This window comes from Podarcis muralis, chromosome 7 (genome assembly GCF_964188315.1).
Source record: "Podarcis muralis chromosome 7, rPodMur119.hap1.1, whole genome shotgun sequence".
NCBI lineage: Eukaryota > Metazoa > Chordata > Lepidosauria > Squamata > Lacertidae > Podarcis > Podarcis muralis.
This window is the reverse complement of record NC_135661.1, coordinates 73,067,799-73,095,089: the sequence shown is the minus strand read 5'-3', so window position 1 is coordinate 73,095,089 and position 27,291 is coordinate 73,067,799. Positions and strand designations below refer to the sequence as shown.

Genomic DNA, 27,291 nt, shown 5'->3' with positions numbered 1-27,291 from the left:
ATGTTCAAAATGTTGCTTCTATGGGCCTGGATAGCTCTTCTTTGTGGTAAGTATAATCATAGCTATAAAATTTTGTGTGGTGAATGTGGAGGGCATTAACCCAGAATAACAGAGGACTTCTGTCAGAAGTGAGGAACCCTTTTCAGACCAAGAGCCGCTGAAATATACTCGGAGTCCTGCAGTGATTTCATGCTCTTTATTGCAGCTTGTAAAACAGTGATTGAATTTCCCCCCAAACCTCAGGCTTTTATATACATTATTTACACAATGAGTCCCATCTGATTGGCTGATTCTGCTTCCCTCCTGGAGCCTGATTGGTCTTCTCCTGCAGGCCAATCAGTTGTTGCATTCTACGAATCTACCTGTTTGTTGTTCTAGGATCCAAGCTTAGTACATAACAGCCACATTCCCGTCTAGGCAACTTCCTGGAGGCCACATGCCAGGGATGGGTAGGAATGTCTAACAGTTTTCACAAAAAGAGAGACAGAAGTAAAAATTGCTTATGATAACTTATTGGTCTCATCTTCAGAACAAAAATCAATCCAACAAATAAGATTGGTATTTGCTGTTGTTACGTTCAGTCTGCAATGATAAGTATTTCATTATGTGTTTTTTCCTCATTTGCAATGCATTTCCTTTGCATTGAAATGAATGCGGTGGAATAACGTAACAACAACATAGCTCACATAATTTATGTAATTACGTAAGTTATGTAGCTGCGAGAAAAGCCATTCTGCCATCACAAATCATTTGTTTGTTTGTTTATTGCTTATTGGCTGCCTCTTAAGATGTAGCCCTTAGAAGGCTTAGAAAAGGTAAAGGACCCCCGACAGTTAAGTCCAGTCACGAACGACTCTGGGTTTGTGGTGCTCATCTCGCTTTACTGGCCGAGGAAGCTGACGTTTGTCTGCAGACAGTTTTTCTGGGTCATGTGGCCAGCATGACTAAGCCGCTTCTGGCGAAGCCAGAGCAGCGCACGGAAACGCCGTTTACCTTCCCGCCAGAGCGGTACCTATTTATCTACTTGCACTTTGACGTGCGTTCAAACTGCTAGGTTGGCAGGAGCTGGGACCAAGCAACGGGAGCTCACCCTGTCACAGGGATTTGAATCACCGACCTTCCGATCAGCAAGCCCTAGGCTCAGTGGTTTAGACCACAGCGCCACCCGTGTCCTATATATTAAAAACAAGAACATCCTACATTGTAAGTCAGCAGCAGTATGCACAGATAAAAAATTGGAGCAATTAATTTGAACATTAATAAAACTTCACCATAGATTCCAATAAATAAATAATACTGAAACATTTTCAGAACAGCTCAATCAATTTAAATTAGTTGCATTAGAAGACAGGAGCGGGAAACCTTTTCAGGGTGGGATATTGAAGTCTCCACACAGCTGTGACCATGAAGGCTAGAAACCTAACATACATACATATATATATATATATATATATATTAGACGTCTCACAGTTTGAACAGAAAACTATAGATTAAAGTGCTTTGGGGCCCATGTGCAACCTGCAATCTATGTTGCACTCACTATTTTTTATTTAACAAAATTGATATACCTCTTGCTAGAACAAAAGACCTCTAACTTGTTTACCAAAAAAAAGTCTTTAAAAAGTCATGCAAGTCACTTTTAGCTCTCTTTAGGTAACAAGTAACTAGTAAGTAATCATAATAATAATGTACAAAATAAAACCAGTAATTATTACAAATGTTGCAGTTACGTACCTGGATAGGCTTGCTAGAATAAAAATGGTTTAGCAGCCCCTGAAAACAGTGCAGCTCGCTGTCTTCCCATAGGCATCAGGTTTGCCACTGTGAGAACAGTAGGCTGGGATATATAAACCTTCAGCTTGATTCTGCCTTCAGAGGCAGAATACTGCCTTGAGAGCCATTTTGATTTTCAATTATTTCAGCAAATGCATCCCTCTCTCATCTCTTTAGGTAGAGTTTCTGGGCGAACCCAAGGGAAGCACTTCATAACAGCCTTCATGCAGAACGGGTTGCAGAAAAGCTTTGAGGATGGCAGTTTCAAACTCTTCGTCACTGGCCTAAAAGACGGCACCTCTGTCACTGTTGCCGTCTACAAGACCAAGTTCCTGAGGGACTTTGCTGTCAAGCGTGGTGAGACCGTGCCAGTACAGTTGCCAAGTAACGTCGAAATGGTTGGAAGCAACAAATTCCACTCTGCCGTCATCGTCAGGGCCTCCCATGATGTCACGGTCCTCTCACTTAGCTCCAAACCCAACTCAGTTGCCACCACAGTTGTCTACCCCAGGTATTTACTTGGGAATACTCACTACGTGGTGACACCTTCTGGAGAGCCTTCCAAAGGCTTCCAGGAGTTCTCCGTGGTATCCAGCCAGGACCCTACTCAAGTCTTCATCTATGTCACCGGCCAAGTGACTTTCCATGGGGTGACTTATGGGCAAGGAAGCAAGCTCGTTGTCTCCCTTGAAGCTTACCAAGCTGTCCAGATCCAAAGCCACCAGGACCTTTCTGGCACCAAAGTGGTCTCTCACAAGCCGGTTGTAGTCTTGTCTGGCCACAGCTGCATTTGGGCACATGACAATTGCCAGCATGTTTTTGAGCAGCTGCTGCCCATCCGGAAATGGGGCAAAGAATTCTTGGTAGCCCCACTGCCCTTCCAGACCAATTACGATGTGGCCTATGTGGCTGCTTGCCAGACAACACACCTCCAAATCCGTTCTGGCACCCATTATGCCAAGCACCATTTGCAAGATGGGCAGGTGATTGCAGTTGAAGTGAGAGCCCAAAAGCCCCTGTACATCTCTTCCAATGTGGGGGTCCAAGTGCTGTTCTACGCCACAGGAGGGGTCAAAGAGGGTGTTCCCTATGACCCCTTCCTCTCTGGTGTCCCTGCAATGTCCGACTACTCCAAATCCTACGGCATCCTGGGTCAGGAAGGCTTCCACAACCTGGGACTCATTGTCGCAGAGAGCAGAACGTGCCAGAGCATTACCTTAGACAAGCAACCACTGCATTATGCACACTGGCGGGTCATACCAGGCACTTCCTACTCCTGGACTGAGTTCATCTTCAGTGGGCACCAGGCAATGCACTTTGTAGAACACCCCAAGTCTACCTTCAGCCTTCTGAGCATTGGGGTCGCCCCACACAATAGCTATGGCTCTGTGGCCTTTGCCATCCATTGTAAGTCCTGCCTTCCTTCCTCCTTTCCATCCTTCCTGTTACATGCTGCACATCCAGAGTTCCCCTGATGTATCCAAGATCTCAAAGTCATCTCCAGCTGCCACATCTATTTCTTCTTCTTAACCTATATCACCATATCCCAGAGGTAAGGAAGCTGCGGCCTTCCATATGTTGTTGGACTCCAACTCTCAACTACATGGCCAATGAACAGGGATGGCAAGAGTTGTAGTTCAGCAACTATTGGAAGACCACCAGTGTCCAGTCTCTGGTGCAGGAGCTATTGTGTCTTTTTCAGTCTGAGCACAATTAAGGCAGAGTTTGCTTCTGCACTAGAGCCATTTAGCACTGCTAAGGCATTGCTTGTACCCAATCAGCTGGAAGAGTGATTAAAATGGTCATTCCATGCAGTATTTAATGCTATTACTAAATTTAGCAAAGCCCACCAGCAATGCTATTTTTCTAGAAAAAGAGGTGCCAGAATTCTCTTAGAATGGCAATGGCACCCATCTGAAAGGTGCCGGAGCTGAGTTCTGGCTGGGGGTGGGGGACCCTGCCCACCAGCAAGGCCAAGATCCTACAATAATGTTTATTCAGAGGCCTCATTCAGTAAATATCCCTACAATTTTAAGAAGAAGTTCCCTCTGTGTGGCTCCTACCAACTGCAGTATCAGAGAGGAATTGCCTCTTAAAAGCTTCTTAATTAATTAGTTCCTGTTCTAATCAGAGGGGCTTTGATTCTTCATTTCCTCACTTCTTTCTTTTTTATAAATTGCAGTTGACAAAAAGAAAAGGAAAGAAAAAGAATGAGAGCAAACCAATGAGCAAAGATTGCCTCCCTTGAGAGAACAGGAACTAAGAAATTCAATGTTAAATGTACTTATGATTTGCTTAATGATTTTATTATATGTTCACTTTCACTGAATACTGTGCACAGCCTACACACACACACACACACACACACACACACACACACATCAAGCAGTCTAGAAAATTTCAAAATAAAATAAATCTATAATGCCATGTCCCTACTGAGCAGGAAGCATAAGATCCAAGAAGGAAATTTCTAATTAAAAGGGCATTAGCCCTGAAAAGCTTCAGTAACATTACCTGTGCACTTCTGTTGCATTTTTAACTTTAAAAATTGATGCAAATCAGGTCTGAAAAAGGTGGATGGGGAACACAGAAAGCACTGGAATGCAATAGATTGGCAATTCCATTTTCTGAATTCTCTCTGACAAGTGAGTGATCAAAGGATTAAACTGCTACTATGGAACATTTAGGCTGCTTTAGTAAGGGAATTATGGAAGTTTGAGAATAGTGTCATGCAGCACTGTGTTCTCCCATCTTGGGTGTCCAGATATTGCTGTATCCCATATCTCATCATCCCCAGCTGGCTTTGGATGATGGCAGTCGTAGTTCAACAACAGCTGGGGACCCAAGATTGAAGAGCACAGGTACATCACGCAATTTGGCAAAAAAAGGGAAACAGAAGTGATTTTATGACACGTCAGACCATTTGCTCACCTAGTCCAGAACGATCTGCTTTCCTTGGCAGCAGAGCTGCAGGGCCCTACCCAACTCCTGTTACCTGACTCTTGTAAGCAGAGGCGCCAAGGACTGAGCCTGGAACACAGACACAATCTGCAAATGGTCTAGAACTGACCACCTTCTGCAAGCAACAGTTCCAGCTGATCAGCCAGCTAGCAAGGGAGTGAGAGGCACCAAAAGTGTGAGGCAAAGGCAAAGTGGAAGTGCTTGAAGAACTGCTTTGCATGCAGAAGGTCCCAAGCTCAATCCTTGGTTTCTCCTGGTAAGGCCGGGAAAGACTCCCTATCTGAAACCTTTGGAGAGCCACATCCAGTCAGTGTGGACAATACTGAGCTGGTTGGGCCAATGGTCTGACTTTGTAGGAGGCTGCTTGCTATGTTTCTATGTGCTTTTGTACATACATGACCTACTTCTCCTTAAGGCTGAACACAAAGAGCCTTCTCTGATTAGCTGAGTAGGTTGGTAGGTTGATATGGGAGGAAAGAAGGAAGGACAGTGCTATATGAAGAAACCTGCAGTCCCATTATCCCTTTCCATCAGTCATGCTTGGCTTGGCCTGATGGGAACTGATGCCCAACAACATCTGGAAGGCCACAGGTTCCTCACCCATGATGTACAGAAATGGTTGGTGGTGGGGGACAGGCTTTGAGATTCTGTGGAACAGGGCGTTATTTCATAACCTATTATTTCCTTTTCTCTTTCATGTCTTTCTGGGCCTTCCAATATATTTCTGTACTGGTAGCTCTTCCATTTACCCTCAGTGATTCTTTGTGTTTTCTAGCAGCCCTGCCTCCACTGAGCCCTCATCCCATCCCCTGCAGTGGAACGAGTTGTGGAAAGGGATACGTATGCAGCATTACGCACAATCAGCCACAATGCGTCCCAGAACCTCAGACCTGCAATACCATCCAATGCCAAGAGGGGACAGTGTGCAAGATAGTAGAGGGCCATGCCAGGTGTGTCCCTCACCCACCATCTTGTCATCAAGTCCAGTGCCAAGAAGGGTCAATATGTGACCTAGCTGATGGCTTCCCTAAATGTATCCCAGCACCGGCATCCTGTGAGAATACTCAATGCAAGCCGGGAACAGTGTGCAGCCTCATCAATGGCTGGCCCCAGTGTGTGCCCCACCAGCCTTCCTGCCACAAAGTCCAATGTGAAGTTGGGACTGAATGCGAGGTTGTCCATGGTCAGCCTAAATGTGTCCCAGTAACAGCATCATGCGGAGTCCTTCTTTGTGATAAAGGGGCCATGTGTGAAGTGATCGATGGCTACCCGACGTGTGTCCGATTGCCACCATCCTGCCTGCATACCGTCTGCGAGCAAGGGACTATGTGTAATATTGTGGATGGTTGGCCTAAGTGTGTCCCAGGGCCATCCTGTGCCAATTTAAATTGTGTGGCTGGCACTGAATGTAAGACTGTGAACAACTTGCCCAGGTGTGTACCCGTCCTACCGTCCTGTGACAAAGTTCACTGCAAGCAGGGGACAGTATGTAAGATAGCTAATGGGATTCCCGCCTGCGTGCCCGTTGCACCTTCCTGTGGCACCATTCACTGCAAAGAAGGGACAATCTGTGAGATCACCGATGGCATGCCCAAGTGTGTGCCCACCGTAATATCCTGTGACAAAATCCAGTGCGCAGTGGGAAATGTCTGCAAAATGGTGAACGGGTGGCCCAGCTGCGTGCCCCTGCCGCACTCCTGTGAGAATACTGAATGCAAAACGGGAACAGTGTGTGATATTGTCAATGGCTGGCCGACGTGCATCCCAGATAAACCAACGTCGTGTGCGTCCTTTGTTTGCACAGAAGAGGCCGTGTGTGAAATGGTTGATGGAAAGCCAACATGCATACCCATCCCGCTTTCCTGTGACAGATATAAATGCAGACAAGGAACTGTATGTGAAATAGTGCATAACTGGCCCACCTGTGTGCCTTTGCCATCTTCATGTCAGAAAACAAAATGCGCAGAGGGGACTGTTTGCAAATTCATTGATGGAAGGCCCAAATGCATTCCCATCCCTCCCACCTGCGACAAGTTGCAATGTAAAGTGGGAACCATCTGTAAAACAGTTAACGGATGGCCAGAATGTGTTCCAGCCCCTCACTCCTGTGAAAACGTCTACTGTAGACAAGGGACCGTTTGTAAAATCATCCAAGGTTGGCCCCAGTGCACAGCAATCCAACCGTCCTGTGACAAAATCCATTGCAGTGAGGGGACAACTTGTAAAATGGTTGATGGTTGGCCTCAGTGTGCGCCTATCCCACCCACCTGTGACAAACTTGGCTGCAGGGATGGGACTACTTGTGAAATTATAGATGGTTGGCCAATGTGTGTTCCAATCCCAGCCTCTTGTGACAAAATCCAGTGCAAAGAAGGAACACTTTGTAAATTAGTTGATGACTGGCCCACCTGCATTCCCATTAGAAACTCGTGTGAAAAATTCAGCTGCAGTACAGGGACCAAATGTGAGATATATGAAGGGCATCCAAGATGTATTTCCATCTCACCTTCTTGTGACAAGTTTCATTGCAAAGAGGGAACTGTTTGTGAAATCAGTAGTGGATGGCCCAAATGTGTTCCCCGTCCCAGCTTGTCCTCCTGTGAAAAATTCAGCTGCAGTGCAGGGACCAAGTGTGAGATATATGAAGGGCATCCAAGATGTATTTCCGTCTCACCTTCCTGTGACAAGTTCCATTGCAAAGAAGGGACAGTTTGTGAAATCAGTAGTGGTTGGCCCAAATGCGTTCCCCGTTCCAACCCAGCTTCCTGTGAAAAATTCAGCTGCAGTGCAGGGACCAAGTGTGAGATATACGAAGGGCATCCAAGATGTATTTCCGTCTCGCCTTCCTGTGACAAGTTCCATTGCAAAGAAGGGACTGTATGTGAAATCAGTAGTGGTTGGCCCAAATGTGTTCCACGTTCCAGCTTGTCCTCTTGTGAAAAAATCAGCTGCAGTGCAGGGACCAAATGTGAGATATATGAAGGGCATCCAAGATGTATTTCCGTCTCGCCTTCCTGTGACAAGTTCCATTGCAAAGAAGGGACTGTATGTGAAATCAGTAGTGGTTGGCCCAAATGTGTTCCACGTTCCAGCTTGTCCTCTTGTGAAAAAATCAGCTGCAGTGCAGGGACCAAGTGTGAGATATATGAAGGGCATCCAAGATGTATTTCCGTCTCGCCTTCCTGTGACAAGTTCTATTGCAAAGAAGGGACTGTATGTGAAATCAGTAGTGGTTGGCCCAAATGTGTTCCACGTTCCAGCTTGTCCTCTTGTGAAAAAATCAGCTGCAGTGCAGGGACCAAGTGTGAGATATATGAAGGGCATCCAAGATGTATTTCCGTCTCGCCTTCCTGTGACAAGTTCCATTGCAAAGAAGGGACTGTATGTGAAATCAGTAGTGGTTGGCCCAAATGTGTTCCACGTTCCAGCTTGTCCTCTTGTGAAAAAATCAGCTGCAGTGCAGGGACCAAGTGTGAGATATATGAAGGGCATCCAAGATGTATTTCCGTCTCGCCTTCCTGTGACAAGTTCCATTGCAAAGAAGGGACTGTATGTGAAATCAGTAGTGGTTGGCCCAAATGTGTTCCACGTTCCAGCTTGTCCTCTTGTGAAAAAATCAGCTGCAGTGCAGGGACCAAATGTGAGATATACGAAGGGCATCCAAGGTGTATTTCCGTCTCACCTTCCTGTGACAAGTTCCAATGCAAAGAAGGGACAGTTTGTGAAATCAGTAGTGGTTGGCCCAAATGTGTTCCACGTTCCAGCTTGTCCTCTTGTGAAAAAATCAGCTGCAGTGCAGGGACCAAGTGTGAGATATATGAAGGGCATCCAAGATGTATTTCTGTCTCACCTTCCTGTGACAAGTTCCATTGCAAAGAAGGGACAGTTTGTGAAATCAGTAGTGGTTGGCCCACATGCACCCCACGTTCCAGCTTGTCATCCTGTGAAAAAGTCAGCTGCAGTGCAGGGACCAAGTGTGAGCTATACGAAGGGCATCCTAGATGTATTTCCATCTCACCTTCCTGTGACAAGTTCCACTGCAAAGAAGGGACTGTATGTGAAATCAGTAGTGGTTGGCCCAAATGTGTTCCACGTTCCAGCTTGTCCTCTTGTGAAAAAATCAGCTGCAGTGCAGGGACCAAATGTGAGATATACGAAGGGCATCCAAGGTGTATTTCCGTCTCACCTTCCTGTGACAAGTTCCAATGCAAAGAAGGGACAGTTTGTGAAATCAGTAGTGGCTGGCCCAAATGTGTTCCACGTTCCAGCTTGTCCTCTTGTGAAAAAATCAGCTGCAGTGCAGGGACCAAGTGTGAGATATATGAAGGGCATCCAAGATGTATTTCTGTCTCACCTTCCTGTGACAAGTTCCATTGCAAAGAAGGGACAGTTTGTGAAATCAGTAGTGGTTGGCCCACATGCACCCCACGTTCCAGCTTGTCATCCTGTGAAAAAGTCAGCTGCAGTGCAGGGACCAAGTGTGAGCTATACGAAGGGCATCCTAGATGTATTTCCATCTCACCTTCCTGTGACAAGTTCCACTGCAAAGAAGGGACAGTTTGTGAAATCAGTAGTGGTTGGCCCACATGCGTTCCCCGTTCCAACCCAGCTTCCTGCGAAAAATTCAGCTGCAGTGGAGGGACCAAGTGTGAGATATACGAAGGGCATCCAAGGTGTATTTCCGTCTCGCCTTCCTGTGACAAGTTCCATTGCAAAGAAGGGACAGTTTGTGAAATCAGCAGTGGTTGGCCCAAATGTGTTGCCCGTATGAGCCCACCTGCTTGTGAAAAAATCAGCTGTCATGCAGGGACTGTGTGTGAGATATATGAAGGGCATCCAAGGTGTATTTCCATCTCGCCTTCCTGTGACAAGTTCCATTGCAAAGAAGGGACTGTATGTGAGATCAGTAGTGGTTGGCCCAAATGCGTTCCCCATTCGAGTTCACAATTTTGTGGAAATGTCAGCTGCAGTGCAGGGACTGTGTGTCAAATGGCTTATGGTTGGCCCAGATGTGTTACAATCCCACCCTCCTGTGACCAATTTAGCTGCAGTGCAGGGACTGTGTGTCAAATTGTTTCTGGTTGGCCCACATGTGTTCCCATCCCACCCCCCTGTGGAAATGTCAGCTGCAACGTCGGGACTGTATGTCAAAAGGTTTTTGGTGGGCCCCAGTGTGTTCCCAGCCCACTTTCCTGTGCAAAATTCAGTTGCAGTGCAGGGACAGTGTGTCACATGATTTCCGGTTGGCCCCAATGTGTTCCAAATCCTCCTTCCTGTGACCAGTTCCGTTGCCAAGATGGGACAGTTTGTAAAATTGTGGATTACTGGCCCAGATGTGTTGCTGTCCCACCATCCTGTGACAGAGCACATTGTCAAAGAGGGACTGTTTGTGAGGTCATCAGTGGCTTGCCAACTTGTGTACCCATTCTGTCTTCCTGTAACAAAACTCACTGTGCCCAGGGAATGGTGTGCCAGATTGCACATGGCCGGCCAACATGTGTTCCAGCAGCAGCACCTTCTTGCGCTTCTGTACATTGTCAAGTGGGGACTGTGTGTCGGCTTGTTAATGGATTCCCCCAATGTGTGCACAACCCACCTTCCTGTGACAAATTCCGCTGCAGTGTGGGGACTGTCTGTCAGATTGTGAATGCCTGGCCCCAGTGCGTTCCTCTACCGAGCTCCTGTCATAATACCCATTGCCAAAGGGGAACTGTATGTCAACTTATAAATGGACAGCCCAAATGTGTGCCAGTAGCAGCACAAGCATGCCGCACAGTTCACTGCAAGAGAGGGACAACCTGTAAAGTTGTGAATGGTGTCCCCAAGTGTGTGTCTGTTTCACCCGCCCAGTCAATCTGCTGGGCCTCTGGACAACCCCACTACCACACCTTTGACGGACGCAGCTACGATTTCCAAGGTACCTGCACTTACACCGTGGTGAAGACCTGCCAACCCACTTCGGCTCTACCTTTCTTCCATATCTACACCAAGAGCCAGAAGAACTCCCGGTTCTCTTTCGTCAGCCAGGTCACCATCTCTGTCTATGGCTCCAACATCACCATGGTCAAGTACGAATATGGCCTTGTCAGAGTAAGAGCCCATCTCTGTGTGGTTTTATTAAAACTGAGGAAGTGGCACCAGGGGTTGGGAATCTATAGTTGTTGCTGGACTTCCACTCATTTCAGACTGTTGGCCATGCTGGCTGAGGCTGATGGGAGCTGAAGTCCAATAACAACTGGAGGGCTACAGTTTGCTTATTTATTTTATTTCTCTCATACACCTGTCCTTCACTATAGCATTCCAGGGTAGGTTACACGAGAGAGAGAGAGAGAGAGAGAGAGAGAGAGAGAGAGAGAGAGAGAGAGAGAGAGATTGGTTCAGCAGCCTCTGCAGGGCCAGCAGTTCCCTACACCTTTTTTCTTTTAATTGCTGCATTTGAAGGTGGTGGAGATTTTGTCTCCTATCTACCTTTGTCAGAATCCACTTACCTGAAACCATCCTTCTTTACTGAGCTATTCTCACAGTTTTTCAGACACTCCCTGATTTTCCAAATTTGCATTTGTCATCTCGGGGTGCTTCCCCACAAAAGTACTTGACTATTCCAAGTATAAGGATCCGTAGGGATCAGGAATAAATATGGCTCTGTTTATATTTTAATGCAAGCCTACCAAGTTCACATTTTCTGAAATGATACGCAAACTCAAACAGCTCACTTTCAAAATTTGCAATTCTCTGAATTTTGCATTGCAGTTCTGCAACCGAAAAAAAGGGCCGAAAATGTGGTATTAGGGGACAGCATGCATAAAAACACCAATAGCGGTGAAACGTGTTGTTAGAAAAACCTGCTTGCAAAAATGTGCGTATTTGGAGAAATGCACACTGAAATGTTGGCAACTTTGTGAGAACATTATTTTTAAAAGAAACGAATTGCAAAGTGAAGCATAAATGCAGCAAAGTGAACTTAAGCCTAGAAAAAAGAGAAACTGACAGATTCATGCAGACCTACTCCTTTCTGGGTGTTGTTGTTTTTAAGTAAATATGTTCTGACTGAGCCACAGAACCATAAGAAGATGCCTTATGAAAAGTCAGATTATTTTCCCACCTTGTCTAGTATTGCCTGTTTTGACTGGCAGCGAATCTCCAGCTACAAAGTCTTCTTGATCCTTTTTTGAACCTGGAGATATGCAAGGGACTTTCTTTTAAAATCAGAGAGCTTGTTTCACGTCACCTGGAAGTCACGTGATCACAAATAATTCTACTTTATTAGTCAGAATCACAACTAAAGTTGCTTCTTTAAATAGAAACTTTCTGAAAGAGAAGTTTGACCTCACTAGAAATGTTGGTGTTTTGCTTCATCACAGCCTTTGCAAACCTGGATTCCTCCAGAGGTTGTTGGGACTCCAGCACCCATCATCACTTGCCATTGGCCACACTGGCTGGGGCAGATGGGAACTGGAGTCCCAAAAAGCTGGAGGGCATCGGGTTAGAGAATGCTGCTGTGTCACTTCAATTAATTTGCAGAGTATGTGTATATAATCTTGACTATAAAAAAAAAAATTTCTTTTATCTGCCTTTGCCGCTTCCAGGTCAACCAAGTACGCTCCCGCCTGCCCATAAGTATGCATGATGGGAAGCTCTCCTTATACCACAGAGGAGGCCAACTGGTTGTGGAAACATCATTTGGTCTGAAAGTTTACTATGACTGGAACTATTACCTAGTGGTGAAGGTCACTCCAGCCTTTCGGAGCCATATCTGCGGCCTCTGTGGCAACTACAACGGGGACCCCAATGATGACTTTATGACATCTTTGGGAGGCTTTGCCACCGATCCTGTGGAGTTTGGCAGGAGCTGGAAGGTGGAAGATGGTGATAGCCAATGCAGTCATGGCTGCCATGGCAAATGCTGGCGCTGTTCTCCGGAGCTGGCGACCAGATACAGAGCGGAGACTTATTGCGGCCTGCTTACTAAGCACAGAGGTGGCCCGTTCCGACATTGCCATGCCTTGATTGACCCCAAGCCCTATTTGAACGACTGTGTGATTGATTTGTGTGCCTTTGAGGGCTACAAGCAGATATTATGCCGAGCACTGAAGACTTACGCTGATGCCTGCCAAAGAGAAGGGGCAGTGCTATCTGCCTGGAGAAAACATGCCGGCTGCCGTGAGTACTGCAGAGCATTCATGGAGACAGGGATTAAGCTACCTATGCAATTATGGGCACCTAGATGAGGATCCTATTGTAGTATTTATTATTTACGTGTGAAATTCATATCCTGCCCTTCCTCCCAAAGGAGTCTAGGGAAGCAAACGCACAAAAGATAAAGTCATTAAAACATCTAAAAAATGTAAGAAAGTTTCCAACACAGATGCAGACTGGGAACGATCTCTGCTTAAAAGGCTTGTGCAAAGAGAGAGGTCTTCACTAGGGACCAAAAGACAACAGAGGTGGTGCCTGTTTAATATTTAATAGGAGGGTAGGTGCTATGATGCTAAAGGACTAATTACTATGTTGGACAGAATGGTCCTCCTGATAAGATAATGTCTGCAGGAAGCCCTCTCCTGCAGGGTGCTGTGATCAGTTGGATATATAAGGGATGAGATGATCTTCTAAGTAAGCTAGTCCTTGAACTTAGCCCAGTATTAATTGGCAGCTGGTGCAATTCTTTCCGCTGTGTCATTACATGGTGGTAATATCCTGCCCAAGTGAGCAATTGAACTGCCACAGTTTGCACTTGCTAAAGCTTCCAGACCAACCCCAAATTCAGCCCTGCATAGACCCATTGCAGTAATGCAACCTGTGGTTCCAGAAGGGAATGTGTTTCATAAGTGAAATACTGTGCACATATATGGGCAAATATTAAGTAAGTGTATTCAGGAATACACTATCATAAAATAAAATAAAAAGATTTGACCCTGCGATTTAGCTAAAAGGCTCTTCCACAGTTCAGTAGTCCTGAACCGCCTTGAGGAGGGGAATGGCTATTTTATTTTGATAGATAAGCTTACAGCAAGGATGGGGAACCAATGGCCCTCCAGATGTTCTTGAACTACAGCTCCCATGATCCCTAGCCATTGGCCTTGCCAGCTGATAGGAGGACCCTGATTTAGAACCTCAATGTATTAGATGAAATGTTGCTATCAAGCAAAGATAGGGCTTTATGTAAGAACAGTAGCTGTGCTCACCTTTGCTTTCCTTTCTGCAGCCTTGTCTTGCCCTGACTACAGCCAATACATGCCCTGTGGCTCAGCATGTCCTGCCACCTGCACCAACCCTGATGCTCCAAAGCAGTGTCACCTGCCCTGTGTGGAGACCTGCCAGTGCAAGGCTGGCTACGTGCTGGATAGTGGCAAGTGTATTCCCAAAAACCGGTGCGGCTGCGCCTACCATGGTCGTCTCTATGCGCCCAACGAGCAGTTCTGGGGTGACCAGCAGTGCCATCAGCATTGCTTGTGCAGGGCGCAAGATAAAAAAGTGATCTGCCATGAGTCCCGTTGCAGGGAGATGGAAGGGTGCCATGTGGTCAATGGCATGAGAAAATGCTACCCCACCTACTATGGGACCTGCACTGCTGTGGGACAGTTGCATTACGTCACCTTTGATGGGTTGCGCTATGACTTCTACGGGACCTGTGTTTATCGCCTGGTTGAAATCTGCCACAAGAGAGCAAACCTGACCCAGTTTCAAGTCCTGGTTCGGCATGAAAGGAAGGGACACAAGGATTATCCTGCCACCAAAGCCATTGAGGTCAAAGTCTATGGTTTTACAATCACAGTCAGCCATAGTAAAGTCATGGTGAGTGCACTTCTTCTGCCCTTCTGCTAGAACTCATGCAATTTCTTGGATTTATCAATCACTTCTTATTTCTGAGGTTGATTATTCAGTATGAAAGGAGCAAGCAACCCAAACAGGATGGTTTATTCACAAGTATGTATTGATGTGGAGCTCTTAAATTTCTTCTGTCTCCATAGTATCTTCTCCTAGGGCTAGGCACAACTCGCCATTTTCATTTATGTATTTGCTTCTTTGTTTCCTTTCTTTTATATCCATACTTTCTTCCGTAATGGAATCCAAGGTAGCATACATGAACAAAGCTATCAATGGTTACCAGTCATGATGACTATGTTCTACCTCCACTCTTAGAGACAGAATGCCTCTGAATTCCAGTTGCTTGGAATTGCAAGGGGGGAGAGTAGCCCTGTTGCACTTGTGTCCTGTCTGTAGGCTTCCCAGGGGCATCTGGGAACTAGAATAATGAACCAGATGGACCATTGTCCTCATCCAACAGGGCTGTTCTTGTGTTCTTTTGTTCCCAAATATCTTGACTTGCAAGTTGAATACCTATAGGCGGCCCAACTATGTGTTCATTTATTTGCTGTGGTGGTTAGGACTGATGAGTGTTACAGCCCAAAACATCTGGAGGACATCCAGTTGGGGAAAGCTTTTCTAGCACATTACTGTCTACTTGGACTGGCAGTGGCTCTGAGACAGTGATTGGCAGGCAGAGTCTTTCCCATCACCTACTGCTACCTGGTCCATTTGAGCGAAGGCAAGACCTTTTCCCTGAAAAGCATGTGTTGTCCCACATCTGCTTTATATAATACCTCTAAATTATTTTCTCTCTTTCTCTCTCCCTGCTCCACCTACCTTTTCCAGTTGAATGGATTGTTGGTCCACCTGCCCTACAACATTGAATACAACAAAGTTGCCCTCTACCGCCACGGCTGGGATATTGTGATCACGACTGATTTTGGTTTAACTGTCGCATTTGATGGGACTAACAATATCCGTCTCACGGTGCCAGGAGCCTACAGGGGTGACGTGTGTGGCTTGTGTGGCAATTTCAATGGGCGGGCAGATGATGACATGACTCTGCAACACAGCCAAGTTCTGACAACTAACCCAGGGGACTTTGGCCGAAGCTGGAAAGTTCGGGACATCCCAGGGTGCATTGAGAAGGAGAAGGAGGCCTGTCCAGACCTTGTGAACATTGAACACGCACAGAAGACGAGCAAGGAGTGTGGTCTCCTGCTGGACATGCGCGGCCCTTTCAGGGAGTGCCACAGCAAGGTGCCACCTCAATCATATTTCAAAGACTGTGTCTTTGACTTTTGCTCCAACAAGACCAATAAAAATGCCGTCTGTCACATCATCTCCTCCTATGCCGCAGCTTGCCAAGCATATGGCACAAGGGTCTATGAGTGGAGATCTGCCAGTTTCTGTAGTAAGTTCATGGGCAATAACCTTGCAGAAAGTGAACCCCCAGTTCCTGCCAAGGAATGATGAGTACATAAACTCCCATGCCAATTTTCAAAATTATTTTATTTGATAGAGAAAGTGGATAGAAAGGTTTTCCTTTTCTCAGTACTTAGAGCTTGAGGTCGTCCATACTGATTGGCAGGTGATTCAGGACAAATAAGAGGAAGAGCCTGTGTTCACAATATGTGGAACTTGTTGCTACAGATTGTGGTGGTTGCCACTTGCATACACACAATAGGGATTTGACAACTATCCGTGGAATGAAAAGTGGTATATAAATACATTGTGATATGTTATGTTCATCATCAATGATAGCTATAGTCATGATAGCTATAGGCAGCCTCCAGGTTTCAGAGGTCATATAAATCTGGGTAGCAGTTGCTTGAGAGCCTGATGGGAAAACCAGTTTCTTCATCCTCTGCTTGTGGACTTCTCAGAAGAATCTGGTTGGGCTTTGTGGAAAATAGGATGTTGAATTGGATGGACTTTTTGATCTGATCCAGCTTATGCACTTATTCCTAAAGTCAGGATCAGGAGGTCTCCCTGCTAGAAACAAACTTAAGATTTGGAAATGTCTGAAATTAGTATCTCTTCCTACACTTACATTTTAGGTTGGGGGGATTAGGAGAAGACGCCAGACTGAGTGGGGTTCAACCAGGTCAATAATGTCTTCCTGTCTCTCTCCAGCTCCTAAATGCAGCGCAAACAGCCGCTATAAAGTCTGCACCAGCAATTGCCCAGTGACGTGTCTCAGCCTCTTTAACCCAGTAGCGTGCACTACTAGATGCCACGAGGGATGCGAATGCAATGAAGGTTATGTTCTGAGTGGTGACCAGTGTGTTCCCATCTCCCAGTGTGGCTGTGTCCACCAAAGCTTCTATTACAAGGCGGGTGACTCTTTCTATCTCAACGGATTCTGCAAGGAGCGATGTGTATGCCAAGTAGGTGGCATCATGGACTGCCACCGTTCCTCCTGTGGTCCTAACGAGGAATGTCGTGTGGTGGATGGTGTCCAGAAGTGCCACTCACTTGCCCCCAAGAGGAGTGGCTCTTGTCATGTGGCTGGTGACCCACACTATCTCACCTTTGATGGCACCACATTTGACCTCCAGAGCAATTGCACCTACACCCTGGCTAGGAGCTGCACGCAGAAGACCTCCCTTCAGCCCTTCTCTGTCAACGTGGAGAATGAGAGGCGGTCCAGGGGCAAGGTCTCTGTGACAAAGGTCGTGTCAGTCACAGCTTATCAAAACACCATCTCCATCTTGCGGGAAAAGAGAGGCATTGTCCTGGTAAGCCTTTGTGAAATGGAGAGCAATGGAACATGGTTGCTTGCTCGAAAGACATGAGGGGTTGAATAAATAGGGTGAATGGTTGCAGCAATGAGGTTGGGTAATGATATAGCTATGGGAAATATTGGCTCAGGGGGTGGACTGTAGCTCAGTGCAGAGCATCTGCCATGTATGAAAAAGGTTCCAGGTTCAATCCCCAACACCTAGGGCTGGCAGAAACCCCTGAGAAACCCTGGGAGGTTCCTACCAGTCAGTGTAGACAATACTGAGCTAGATGAACCAATGTTCTGATTCAATATAAGACAGCTTCCTATGTTCAAGATGTGCACAGTAGAACTGATGTGTGGCTGGTGGGCAACAATCAATATACAATAGTCATATTAGCAAAGCTAGATCTAGGTTTGGGGGAGGCCTTGGGAAAGTCTCTACAGGTGGGCCCCCTACTTCATTAGTAAGTCCCTGTGGCCAAAGCTGGCAGCAGCAGCAGCACTACAATTAGTGTTTGGCAGGGCCATATTACCCATAGGTGCTAGGGGTGCGGGGCACCCGGGCGCTGGGCTCTCAGGGGCACCAGCCGAGAGTCTGGGGAAGAGCCCACCCGCCAGTCAGAGTGCTGCGGTGGGCTCTTCGGCTGCGGGCGACCAAGCCAGCAAGACACTGGGTGGCCGGACGGCTCTGCCCTCATGCGTGTCTGGGACTGGGCAACTGGGGGGAGGGTGCTGGGTGGATCTTTGCACCCTGGCGTTACATATGCTTAAGACAGCCCTGGTGTTTGGGCAGCTTGGCAACACCTTTTTTAATTTTCTGCTTTGACCACAGAGTAAGTCCTTGACATTACAGGAAATCTAAAAGGGTGGCTCCAAGCCATCCAGCACAAGGGGTCCAGGGCAGGTGTCAGTACAGTGATGGGCCCTGCTTGCAATCTGGAGAGCCTAGTGCTCAGGGATGCTATGTGCTAATGCTAGGTTTGCACGTATAAGGAACGTATGTAGAAAAGAGACCAATAAACAAGGGCAAAAGGTGAAACTACATCAGATGTTGGTTTGGACACATCAGAGGAGTGGCCATTGTCTTAAACTGTCTGTCTGCCTGATTCTCACTAACTTTCCACTGCCACAGGTCAATGGTGCGATCACCTACTTACCTTTCCGGTTGGTAAGTGATGGTATGTGGGCGTACTACCATGGTGACAACATTGTGATTCGGACAGACTTTGGCTTATTCGTCTCTTTTGACCAGCTCTACCATCTTGTTGTCAGAGTACCTGAATCCTATCAGGGCCAGACCTGTGGCCTATGTGGCAATTATAATGGCAGATCCAATGATGACCTCTTCCTGCCCACTGGCCACCCAGCCTCAAGCGTCCAAGTCTTTGCAGCTGCTTGGAGAGTGGACGTCCCCACGGCTGTCTGTGCAGATGATTGTGCTGCTTCAGTATGTGGTGCATGCAGAGAGAGCCGGAAGGCCAGCTATGTACACAGCAGTCAATGTGGCATACTTCAAGCCCCATATGGGCCTTTCAGTGCCTGCTTTTCCACCATCAACCCTGCAGACTTCTACAACAATTGCGTGCATGACCTCTGCAAAGCAAGAGGGAACACTGTTATCCTCTGCCGGGCTATCCATGCCTACGTCACTGCCTGTCAAGCTGCAGGCGTCAAGATCAAGCCTTGGAGAACAGCAGCATTCTGCCGTAAGTCCTCCTATAGAACTAGCTTTCTAAGGCCACAGGCACCTAACCCCACTTTCACAACCCCTGCCAGCATCCTTCTTGATCTGTGCACACTAGTATCTATTAACAATCTCAACTATACATCCAAGAACAGGTATTACCAACTTGTCTGCTCATAGTCCGGGCTTGGTGATGGAAGCGGCAGCATGTAACATCCCAATTCGTACTTTGCAAAACAATGGTAATTTTCCAAATGCAGTGCTGCAACCCAGTGTACAAAAGTGCATATACTAAAGTGTGCATAAAAGTTCATATATTAGGGGGAAATAATTCACAAAGATGCTTTATATCAGGGAAAATCACTTTGCAAAAATGTGCATGTTAGGCAAAACTGCATACAAAATTGTGCATATTGGCAGGGGAGAAATCACATTGAAATGTTGTTGAGTTTTCCCAGTGACTTTAAAAAAAGCAAACTGACATGGAAAGGTGGAGACCTGAACTTAAGACGGGAAAAACAAGGAACTGGGAATAAACAAAACTGTGAGATTTACCAATTCCTATTCTCCATCTGGCCCCCATATGTTGTCAGGTGTGAGGCAGCTGAGTCCAGTTCAAATCTGTACCCTTGATTGGCCAAGTTTGGCATGTGGGATGGTGATTTCTTATCCATGGTGCAGACAATACTGAGCTAAATGGACAAAATGGTCTGAACTGACTCAGTATCCTAGCTCCCTATGTTCCTAATCCACACTCATCTTCCCCTTTCATATAGTAACTTAATTTTCCCCAATCTTTCTTGCAGCTATGAAGTGCCCAGTCAACAGTCACTACGATATCTGTGTCAGAGCTTGCCCCAGAGGTTGCAGAGAAGCAGTCAGCATCACCAAGTGCTCTAGCAACTGTGCCGAAGGCTGCCAGTGCAAAAAGGGTTACTTTATGGCTGGGTATCATTGTGTGCCTATTAGCCAATGCCGGTGCTTTCACCAGGGCACATGGTTTAAGGCAAGTGACAAGCACTTTCTGAAAGAACAAGAACATGTTATCCCAATACACAAGCTGGCTAAACTGGAATGCTTGAATTTAAAGGCATTTGGTTCAGTTGGGCTGTGGTTTCTCTACAAAGATCAGGAAGAGATGCTAGTGTGTGTGTGTGTGTGTGTGTGTGTGTGTGTGCGTGCGTGTGTGTGTGTGTGTGTGTGAGAGAGAGAGAGAGAGAGAGAGAGAGAGAGAGAAGGACAAGGAGAAGAACTTTAACATGCACACTTACAAACAGAGGCATAACCACAGCTGCACACTCACAGATTGTTCTTGTTAAGAATTCTTCTGCACCAAGGGGAAATAACACCTGAAGAAGCGTTTTGCTCCAACAGGAAGCAGAAGGCTAGCTGGGATGTTTATGGAGCAACAAGAAGAAATAATGTTGTAGAGGCAGAAATGGGAGTGGTGTAGGTTCCAGAAGCACATTTGTGGGTGTCACACGCCCCTGAAGTTTGTTAGGCAGATCTTTCAGTGTGGTGGCATTCATGTTTTGGAATATGCTCCCACTGGAAATTAGGAGGCACCAACTATTTTTTTCTATTTTTACTCAATGATGTGATGAAAGTATTTTTTTTCTGTGTCAAACACACACACAAATTTGCAGTTGGGTCAGCAGAACTGTGATGATAACATATGGAAGATACTACATAAACTCACCATACGTTATATGATTTCAAACATGGCAAAATGCAAGAGTCACCTGCTTTCAACACTGTGTTTTTATTGGCAGGTTGGAGTGAAGGTGATCACAGCCAACTGCAGGGAGGAGTGTACCTGCCATCGTCAAGGTCGGGTCGTGTGCACACCGCTACCATGTGCAGCTGGACAAACCTGTGTCCTGAGTAATGCCAAGTGGACTTGTATCCGGCAAGAGGGCCATTGCACCATTTCCCAGGGGCACATCTTCACAACTTACGACGGGGTCTCCGGAAAGGTTCCCCCTGTAGGGTCCTATGAGATCTCCGCGCTCATCAACGCCAAGTCTACATCTTGGTTCCGGGTGGTGATTCAGCTGCAGAAATGTCCTGCATGCCCCACACCCCTTGTGGTCACTGTCACAATCTATTTCCACAAGCTTATTGTGCTGCTGAAGCAGGACAGCTCAGTCACGGTAAGAAGTAAAGAATGGAAGCTGACAGAACTCATATTCTATCAGCCATTATACCTTTCAGTATCCACTTCTTATTTCCACATAAGCTTTCTTGCCAATCAACACACCGCCATCTCACCTCCCACTCTTCCCACTAACTTGTCATCCTTTTTATTTATCCGCCCTGGAATGCTGTAACTAATGAGCATTAAATTAGCGTATACAGTTGCAATAGACACTCTATAAGGGTGGGCTTAATTATCTTTGGCCAGCCTTCCATAGGATTCATGCCAGAAGTGGGCAGGGCCAAAGCCAATAGCAGGAAAAGCAATAACTGACAAGGGGTGGAGCCACTCTACACTTTCACACATGCATGCACCATACCCACCCACATAAATACACACATTACACATTCAGCACTCACCACACAGTCAGTTGGCAATAGAGATGCAGGTTGGATGAGACTAGTCTGATATAGGAAAGCTTTATATGAAAACTCTGGAGAGGTGAATGCGTTGAAAAATGTAGAGCATAGAATTGGAGGGGCACAGAGATCAGAGAAAGAAAAAAGATGTTAAGAATTGCCACTGAATCAGCAAATTTAAGGGTAGTTTTGCTCAAACAAAATGCCCAGGGATATAGAAGACTATCAGTAGTTTTCTTAGGGGCTAGTGACATAATTCAGTGTGTGTGTCACAGAAAGAGTGAATGAGCGAATAGGTACACTTCTGAGTCATAGGCAATGGCGTAGTTGAAACTCAAGTTGAATTCGAAGGTCCTCTCAAGAGAAACTTCTATACAAATTCAAAGGAAAATGAAAGGAATTTTGATAAGAGTTTCAAAATATATGGGTATGTGTGTATTCACATACATTTCTGGAAAGGTTCCCTAGCAAATGTGCTAGATGTATGATACAGAAAATGGAGGGAGGGGTGGTAGTCTAAGGCCATGAGCTTTAGAAGTTTCGTGACAAAAGCTTGAAATTGATGAGGCTTGCGGGAGCCAATGCAGAGGCTTAAGAGGTAGGTCTTGATCATATCATGGAGAAGAACAGTGAGTTTCGCAGAAGCTATATCTCTCTAGCAACCACACATCTTCTAAAGTTATATTGTTGTTCTCCTTCTTTTGTCTTTATCATCTGTAGTAGTTCTAAATGACCAGCTGGTTTACATGTTATAGGTTAATGGGCACCCAGTGCATCTTCCAGTCCAGCCCTCAAAGGAAGTATCGATAAGCCTGGCTCAGGACTTGGTGACAGTGGCACACAGATCAGGTGTGCGGGTTCTCTATAGCACCAGAGGAGACCTGACAGTGGCCATCAGTGGTGAACTGGCCAACAAAGTATTCGGAGCCTGTGGAAACTTCAATGGGAATGGTGCAGATGACTTGCGGTTACCCAACGGTAGAGTAGCGCACACCATTACAGAGGTCATTAGCCACTGGCGAGTCACGACAGCTATGCAAAATGGTATGTAAGGACAGAAACTTAATCAATTTTTCCCCAATGCTTGCATGTCTTATTTCACTAATCTATTTAATGATCCCCACTGCTTAAGTCAATGGGCAAGGGTGCAAACCCCCCCCCCCCAAAAAGCAACTGGGACATAAATGATGGCAACTGGATACTTGGTTGTTTAAGAAAGTAGGTTTCTACTGGTGCTATTTATTCTGCTCTGTTGAGCATCTCAAGGTTGCACCCCATGACCCAAGCATGGAGGAAGAAGGATAAGAACGAACAGTTTATTGGGGCCTGTTGATCATGGAAGACTGGGCCTCAACTGTAAACCCATTACCATTGGGGGGGGTGTCAAATTGTAGCTCATGCTTGAGGGTGTTAAGGTAAACTTATTTCCCTTTCTCTATCTATGATTTCTGCTCTTCTTTCCTCCTCTTTTCTTTCTTCCATTATTTCATCTTTGCTTCCTTTTAACTCTTTTCCTGATTTCTTCTCTTCACATCCTTCCTTTCTTCCCCCTCTCCACAATACGTTTTTCCGTAGAAGCATGACTCAGTCTAAACGAGGACTTCCATGGCACTGCTTGAGAACCAGCAGACTTTTCCACCCTGGTGCTCTCCAAGTGGTCTGGACCATTGGTCATCCTGGCTGGGGCTGCCTAGCGTTGTTGTCCAAAGAATCTGGAGGGCACCAGGTTGGGGAAGAATGATATAAAAGTGCTTCTTCACCATCGTAGCTCTGTGGTGGAAAGAATGTTTTGCATGCAGGAACGGGCCAAGGGGAAACCTACTCTGACCCATGCCTAGAAATAGGGTTACCATACGTCCAGAATTTCCCAGACATATCCAGAATACTGCATTCGTCAGCAGCGTCCAGGCAGAAATCAACTAAATGTCTGGGAAATTCCAGATATATGGCAGCCTATGTTGGCAGTGCTTATTTCCCCGATTTCCCCTTAAAATAGCTCAAAAATGACAATTTTATGACACGAGTAGAAGTGTGGGCAAGCCTCGACAGGTTTACTCATCCTTAGCAATGGCTCCTTAGTGTCTCCTGTTAAGAACAATGTCTATACACAGTTTGGAATTGCCCACCATGATGCATGTCCAAGTATGGGTATACTCCCGCAAGGGATTTGGAATACTGTTGTTTGATATACAAGGCACTGAATGCTCTGTTATTTCCTTATATTTTTAGCTCGTTTTAAAATCCACTCCTACTGAAACCTAGAATCGAGATCACTTTTGGATGCCAACCCCTCTGAGGCAATATCTGGACTGGTATCGTGACAGAAACAGCTTCTCCCTGGCTGAATCCCAGGGATAGGACAGGCAGCTGTTCTCCCAAGCACAATGGAACACCTCTTGCTGTTAAATAAATGTACTTCCCTGCAGCAAAGCAGATAGGGTTCACCAGCTCAGTAATGCTGAGATTCAGCTCCACAGAGATTGTACATAAGTTCGGTCACTAGCTAGCCTCTGCTTCCTTGAATTTGCATTGTTTGATGTTTTCAGTTTGTTCACTAGCTTATTCACATTTGACTCAAAGTGTCACATAGCATACATAGAGGGGTCCCTCTGCCAAACAGTACCACACATTCCAATCTGATGTGTGATAGCTGCTCCCCAGGTACACAGCAAAGTCTTGGTTCAAGGCTACAGCTGTCTTTGGGACATGGCAACGGGCGTTTCATGGCAATGTCTTGACCCAGACCGAGTCGAATCTAACAGACAAATCAATAAAAAACTTTTGGTAAAGGTCTTGCATTTGTGTGAGTCCATCTTGACAGCTTTTTGGCAAAATAATGATTTCGCACAGCTGCCTGGGCTACAGTGCTGGTCAAAGAAGTACTGAGAGTACCACCAGGCCTCGATGGTTGTAGCTGGCATTTGGGTCAGTGCTATTACTTCCACAAGGACGTAGTCCATCAGCAACTGCCCAGGTTTTCCTGGTTTGGAGTGTATGTGCAACAAGTAGGATTGCTAGACAAGAACTGGTAGTCATGTTTGGAAAAGTATTTAGTGAGAGGGAGTAAATAACCCCAATTCATTGTTTCTGTAAGCTGTTTTGGAAATAGAGAAGCAATAGAAAAAATGTGTTAAATAAGCAAATAAATCGCCTCATAAGAAGACTCCCACAGGACTGGGGGTGAAGAAAGAGGCAAAAATTGACCTTATGATCATATTTTGGTGATGCTGTTCCTCATGGCCAGTATGTAAAACATGACAACCATTCAAATGGTGGGTGGTTGCTAATACTGCCTCCAACTCTTTCATTTTTCTCCTTCCTCCAATCTTGATCAACACTTAAAGCCTCAGGCTTTGTGCCAGCGCTGCCCTTCCACAATTTGCCCATGTCACCTAGATGTAGCTCAGACCTGTAGGCTGTAGACCAGCCCTCTAAATGTTTTGTAGTATAACTCCCATCACGAAGTGACCACTCTAGATCCTGAGTGAGACCCTGTCAGCATATAAAACCTCTGCTCAGAGATCTTTAGTGGTTGCCAATTTGTTACTGGGCCAATTTGTTACTTAATGGCTTGATACTAGTTTATTTGCAAGATCACCTTACCCCATTTATGCCCATTTGACCACTGGAACTTGCACTGTTACAGATGCTGCATATTACTCGTCCCACACTTATCCGAAATTGACCTTTTAGTGTGGCAAGGACTACACTTATTCTTTGCCTATTGAAAACAGGCAGGCCCCTTCACAAGCCTATCCAGACAAAAATATGTTGACATGTTTTAATCTTTTTTACTATATATTTTAATTATCTTTAACTGTTTTCGTTGTTTTCAAATGGTTTTATTGATAATTTCAATATTTCTTGTAAACTGCTTAGAGGTTCTACTACAATCAAGCAGTGTATAAACTTTGTTAAATAAAAATAAATTTTCTTAGGGTTTTATGTTACTTTGGGTTTTGTGCTGCATTACACTCTTCCAACAAATGTTCATACAAACAGAAATGAGCAGGACATTATCTCTTCTGTGCCCACAACATGCCCGTTTATGTGGCTCCACAACAAACGAAACTAGGTGGACTAAGGTACAGGGAAAGATGGAGGCCCTCTGGTCACAGTATCACATTTTTATTGTCAGCTGTGGCAGGGGGGAAACTGGGGACAAGATAAGAAAGGAATATTGCTAATGGTGGTGAGTTCAGTCAGAATAAAAAGACAAAGCTTCCTCAGAACTCCAGGCAGCAGAGCCTAGGGGCTGTTTCGTGACAGACAGCTTGCATCTGATACACAAAATGGAGGTTATTGCTCTCCAACTTCTCAGAGGCAAATGCGACACATGTTTTGAATAAGCAGATTCCATATAACTAACACCGCTAGACGACATATGCAAGAGGTTCTAAGGGTGCAATATATCATCACATGTACGAGGTAATATTTGAGGTGCTTCCTTTGCGTAGCTTTTTGTTGTTTTTATTTACCTCAGAAAATTTACCTCAGAGCAGGGATGGCCCTACAATGAGGCGGAGGCTAACCAGGGAGGGGAGCAGCAACAGCTACCTTTTCTGAATCCCCAATAATTCCCCTCAGTGTCCACATGGTACAGTGGTGCCCCGGAAGACGAATGCCTCGCAAGACAAAAAACTCGCTAGTCAAAAGAGTTTTCCGTTTTTTGAGTCATTCCGCAAGACGAATTTCCCTATGGGCTTGCTTCGCAAGACGAAACGTCTTGCAAGTTCTTGCGAGTTTGTTTCCTTTTTCTTAAAGCCGCTAAGCCGCTAAGCAGTTAATAGCCGCCAAGCCGCTAAGCCGTTAATAGCCGCTAAGCCGCTAATAGCCGTGCTTCGCAAGACGAAAAAACCGCAAGACGGAGAGACTTGAGGAACGGATTAATTTCTTCTTGCGAGGCACCACTGTATCTCATAATCTGGCCTGCTGCCTCAGGGGCAGTGAGGAATATTATCCTGCCACCAGCGCTGAGGTTAAGATTCAACTGCCAGTCTGGAACATGAAATGGGTAAGTGGGGTGGGGGTGGGGAATGCCATCTTGCCCTTTGTATCAGAAAGCAAATTACCTTCACCCATTGCCGGTGCATTTCAGCTAATACGTGCAGTACGTGAACTGAATTATTCACGGCCCAATCTACTGCCCTGTTCTGGAAAACTCATCTAGTTAGTTTGACTGCTAGTCAACCTGAGGAGACTGTCATGGGTCTGTTCAACAGCAATGTCCTGACTGAAACATTCTCCTCAGACAGGCTGGCCTGGTTCCATTTTCCAAACACTTTTAATTTATTCTTGCCTGTGCCGTAAAACTCTTTGTATTGGTTTCGGGGACCAGCTCCTTCAATCTATTCACATGTTTGCCGTTTGATTTTATTGTACAGTTGACTGTGTTTGTTGTAAGGCCCCCTGATAATGCAATGTTTAAATAAAAACATAAATTGAAGCACCTCTTTAATCTAGCCTTTGACACAAGAGATGTGTGTTTTCAGGACTCACCATATTCCTGTGATGGTAATCAGTTTTAACTGTTTTTAATTCTGAATTTTAAATTGTTGTAGTCCACCCTGGGGTCTGCTGGTAAACAGTGGTTAATACATTAATTAATTAATTAATTAATTAATTAATTAATTGCGACCTGAGGAGTATTTTTTAACTTTCAGGAAGCTATGCCTAGCCTTCTTTCAAAACTTTCCCAGGAACAGTGCTGAGGGAAACCTCCCCCCATGTATCCGGCCAAGTCATTGTTACATATTTAGACTCAAGAGAGATTAAGACAAAA

At 45.7% G+C, this 27,291-nt stretch overlaps 1 protein-coding gene across 1 annotated transcript; it reads left to right on the top strand.

Annotated features, from left to right (window-relative positions):
* LOC114602889 (uncharacterized) lies at positions 1 to 24,024 on the top strand. Its single transcript, XM_077932082.1, has 13 exons — positions 1 to 46; positions 1,951 to 3,180; positions 5,510 to 7,279; positions 7,943 to 10,824; positions 12,321 to 12,894; positions 13,937 to 14,526; positions 15,388 to 15,955; positions 16,678 to 17,282; positions 18,402 to 18,975; positions 19,760 to 19,959; positions 20,726 to 21,106; positions 22,265 to 22,553; positions 23,739 to 24,024. The coding sequence occupies exons 1-13, from the start codon at positions 1 to 3 to the stop codon at positions 23,762 to 23,764; spliced, it is 9,735 nt and encodes a 3,244-aa protein (XP_077788208.1). The 3' UTR covers positions 23,765 to 24,024.
* The last annotated feature ends 3,267 nt before the right edge of the window (positions 24,025 to 27,291 follow it).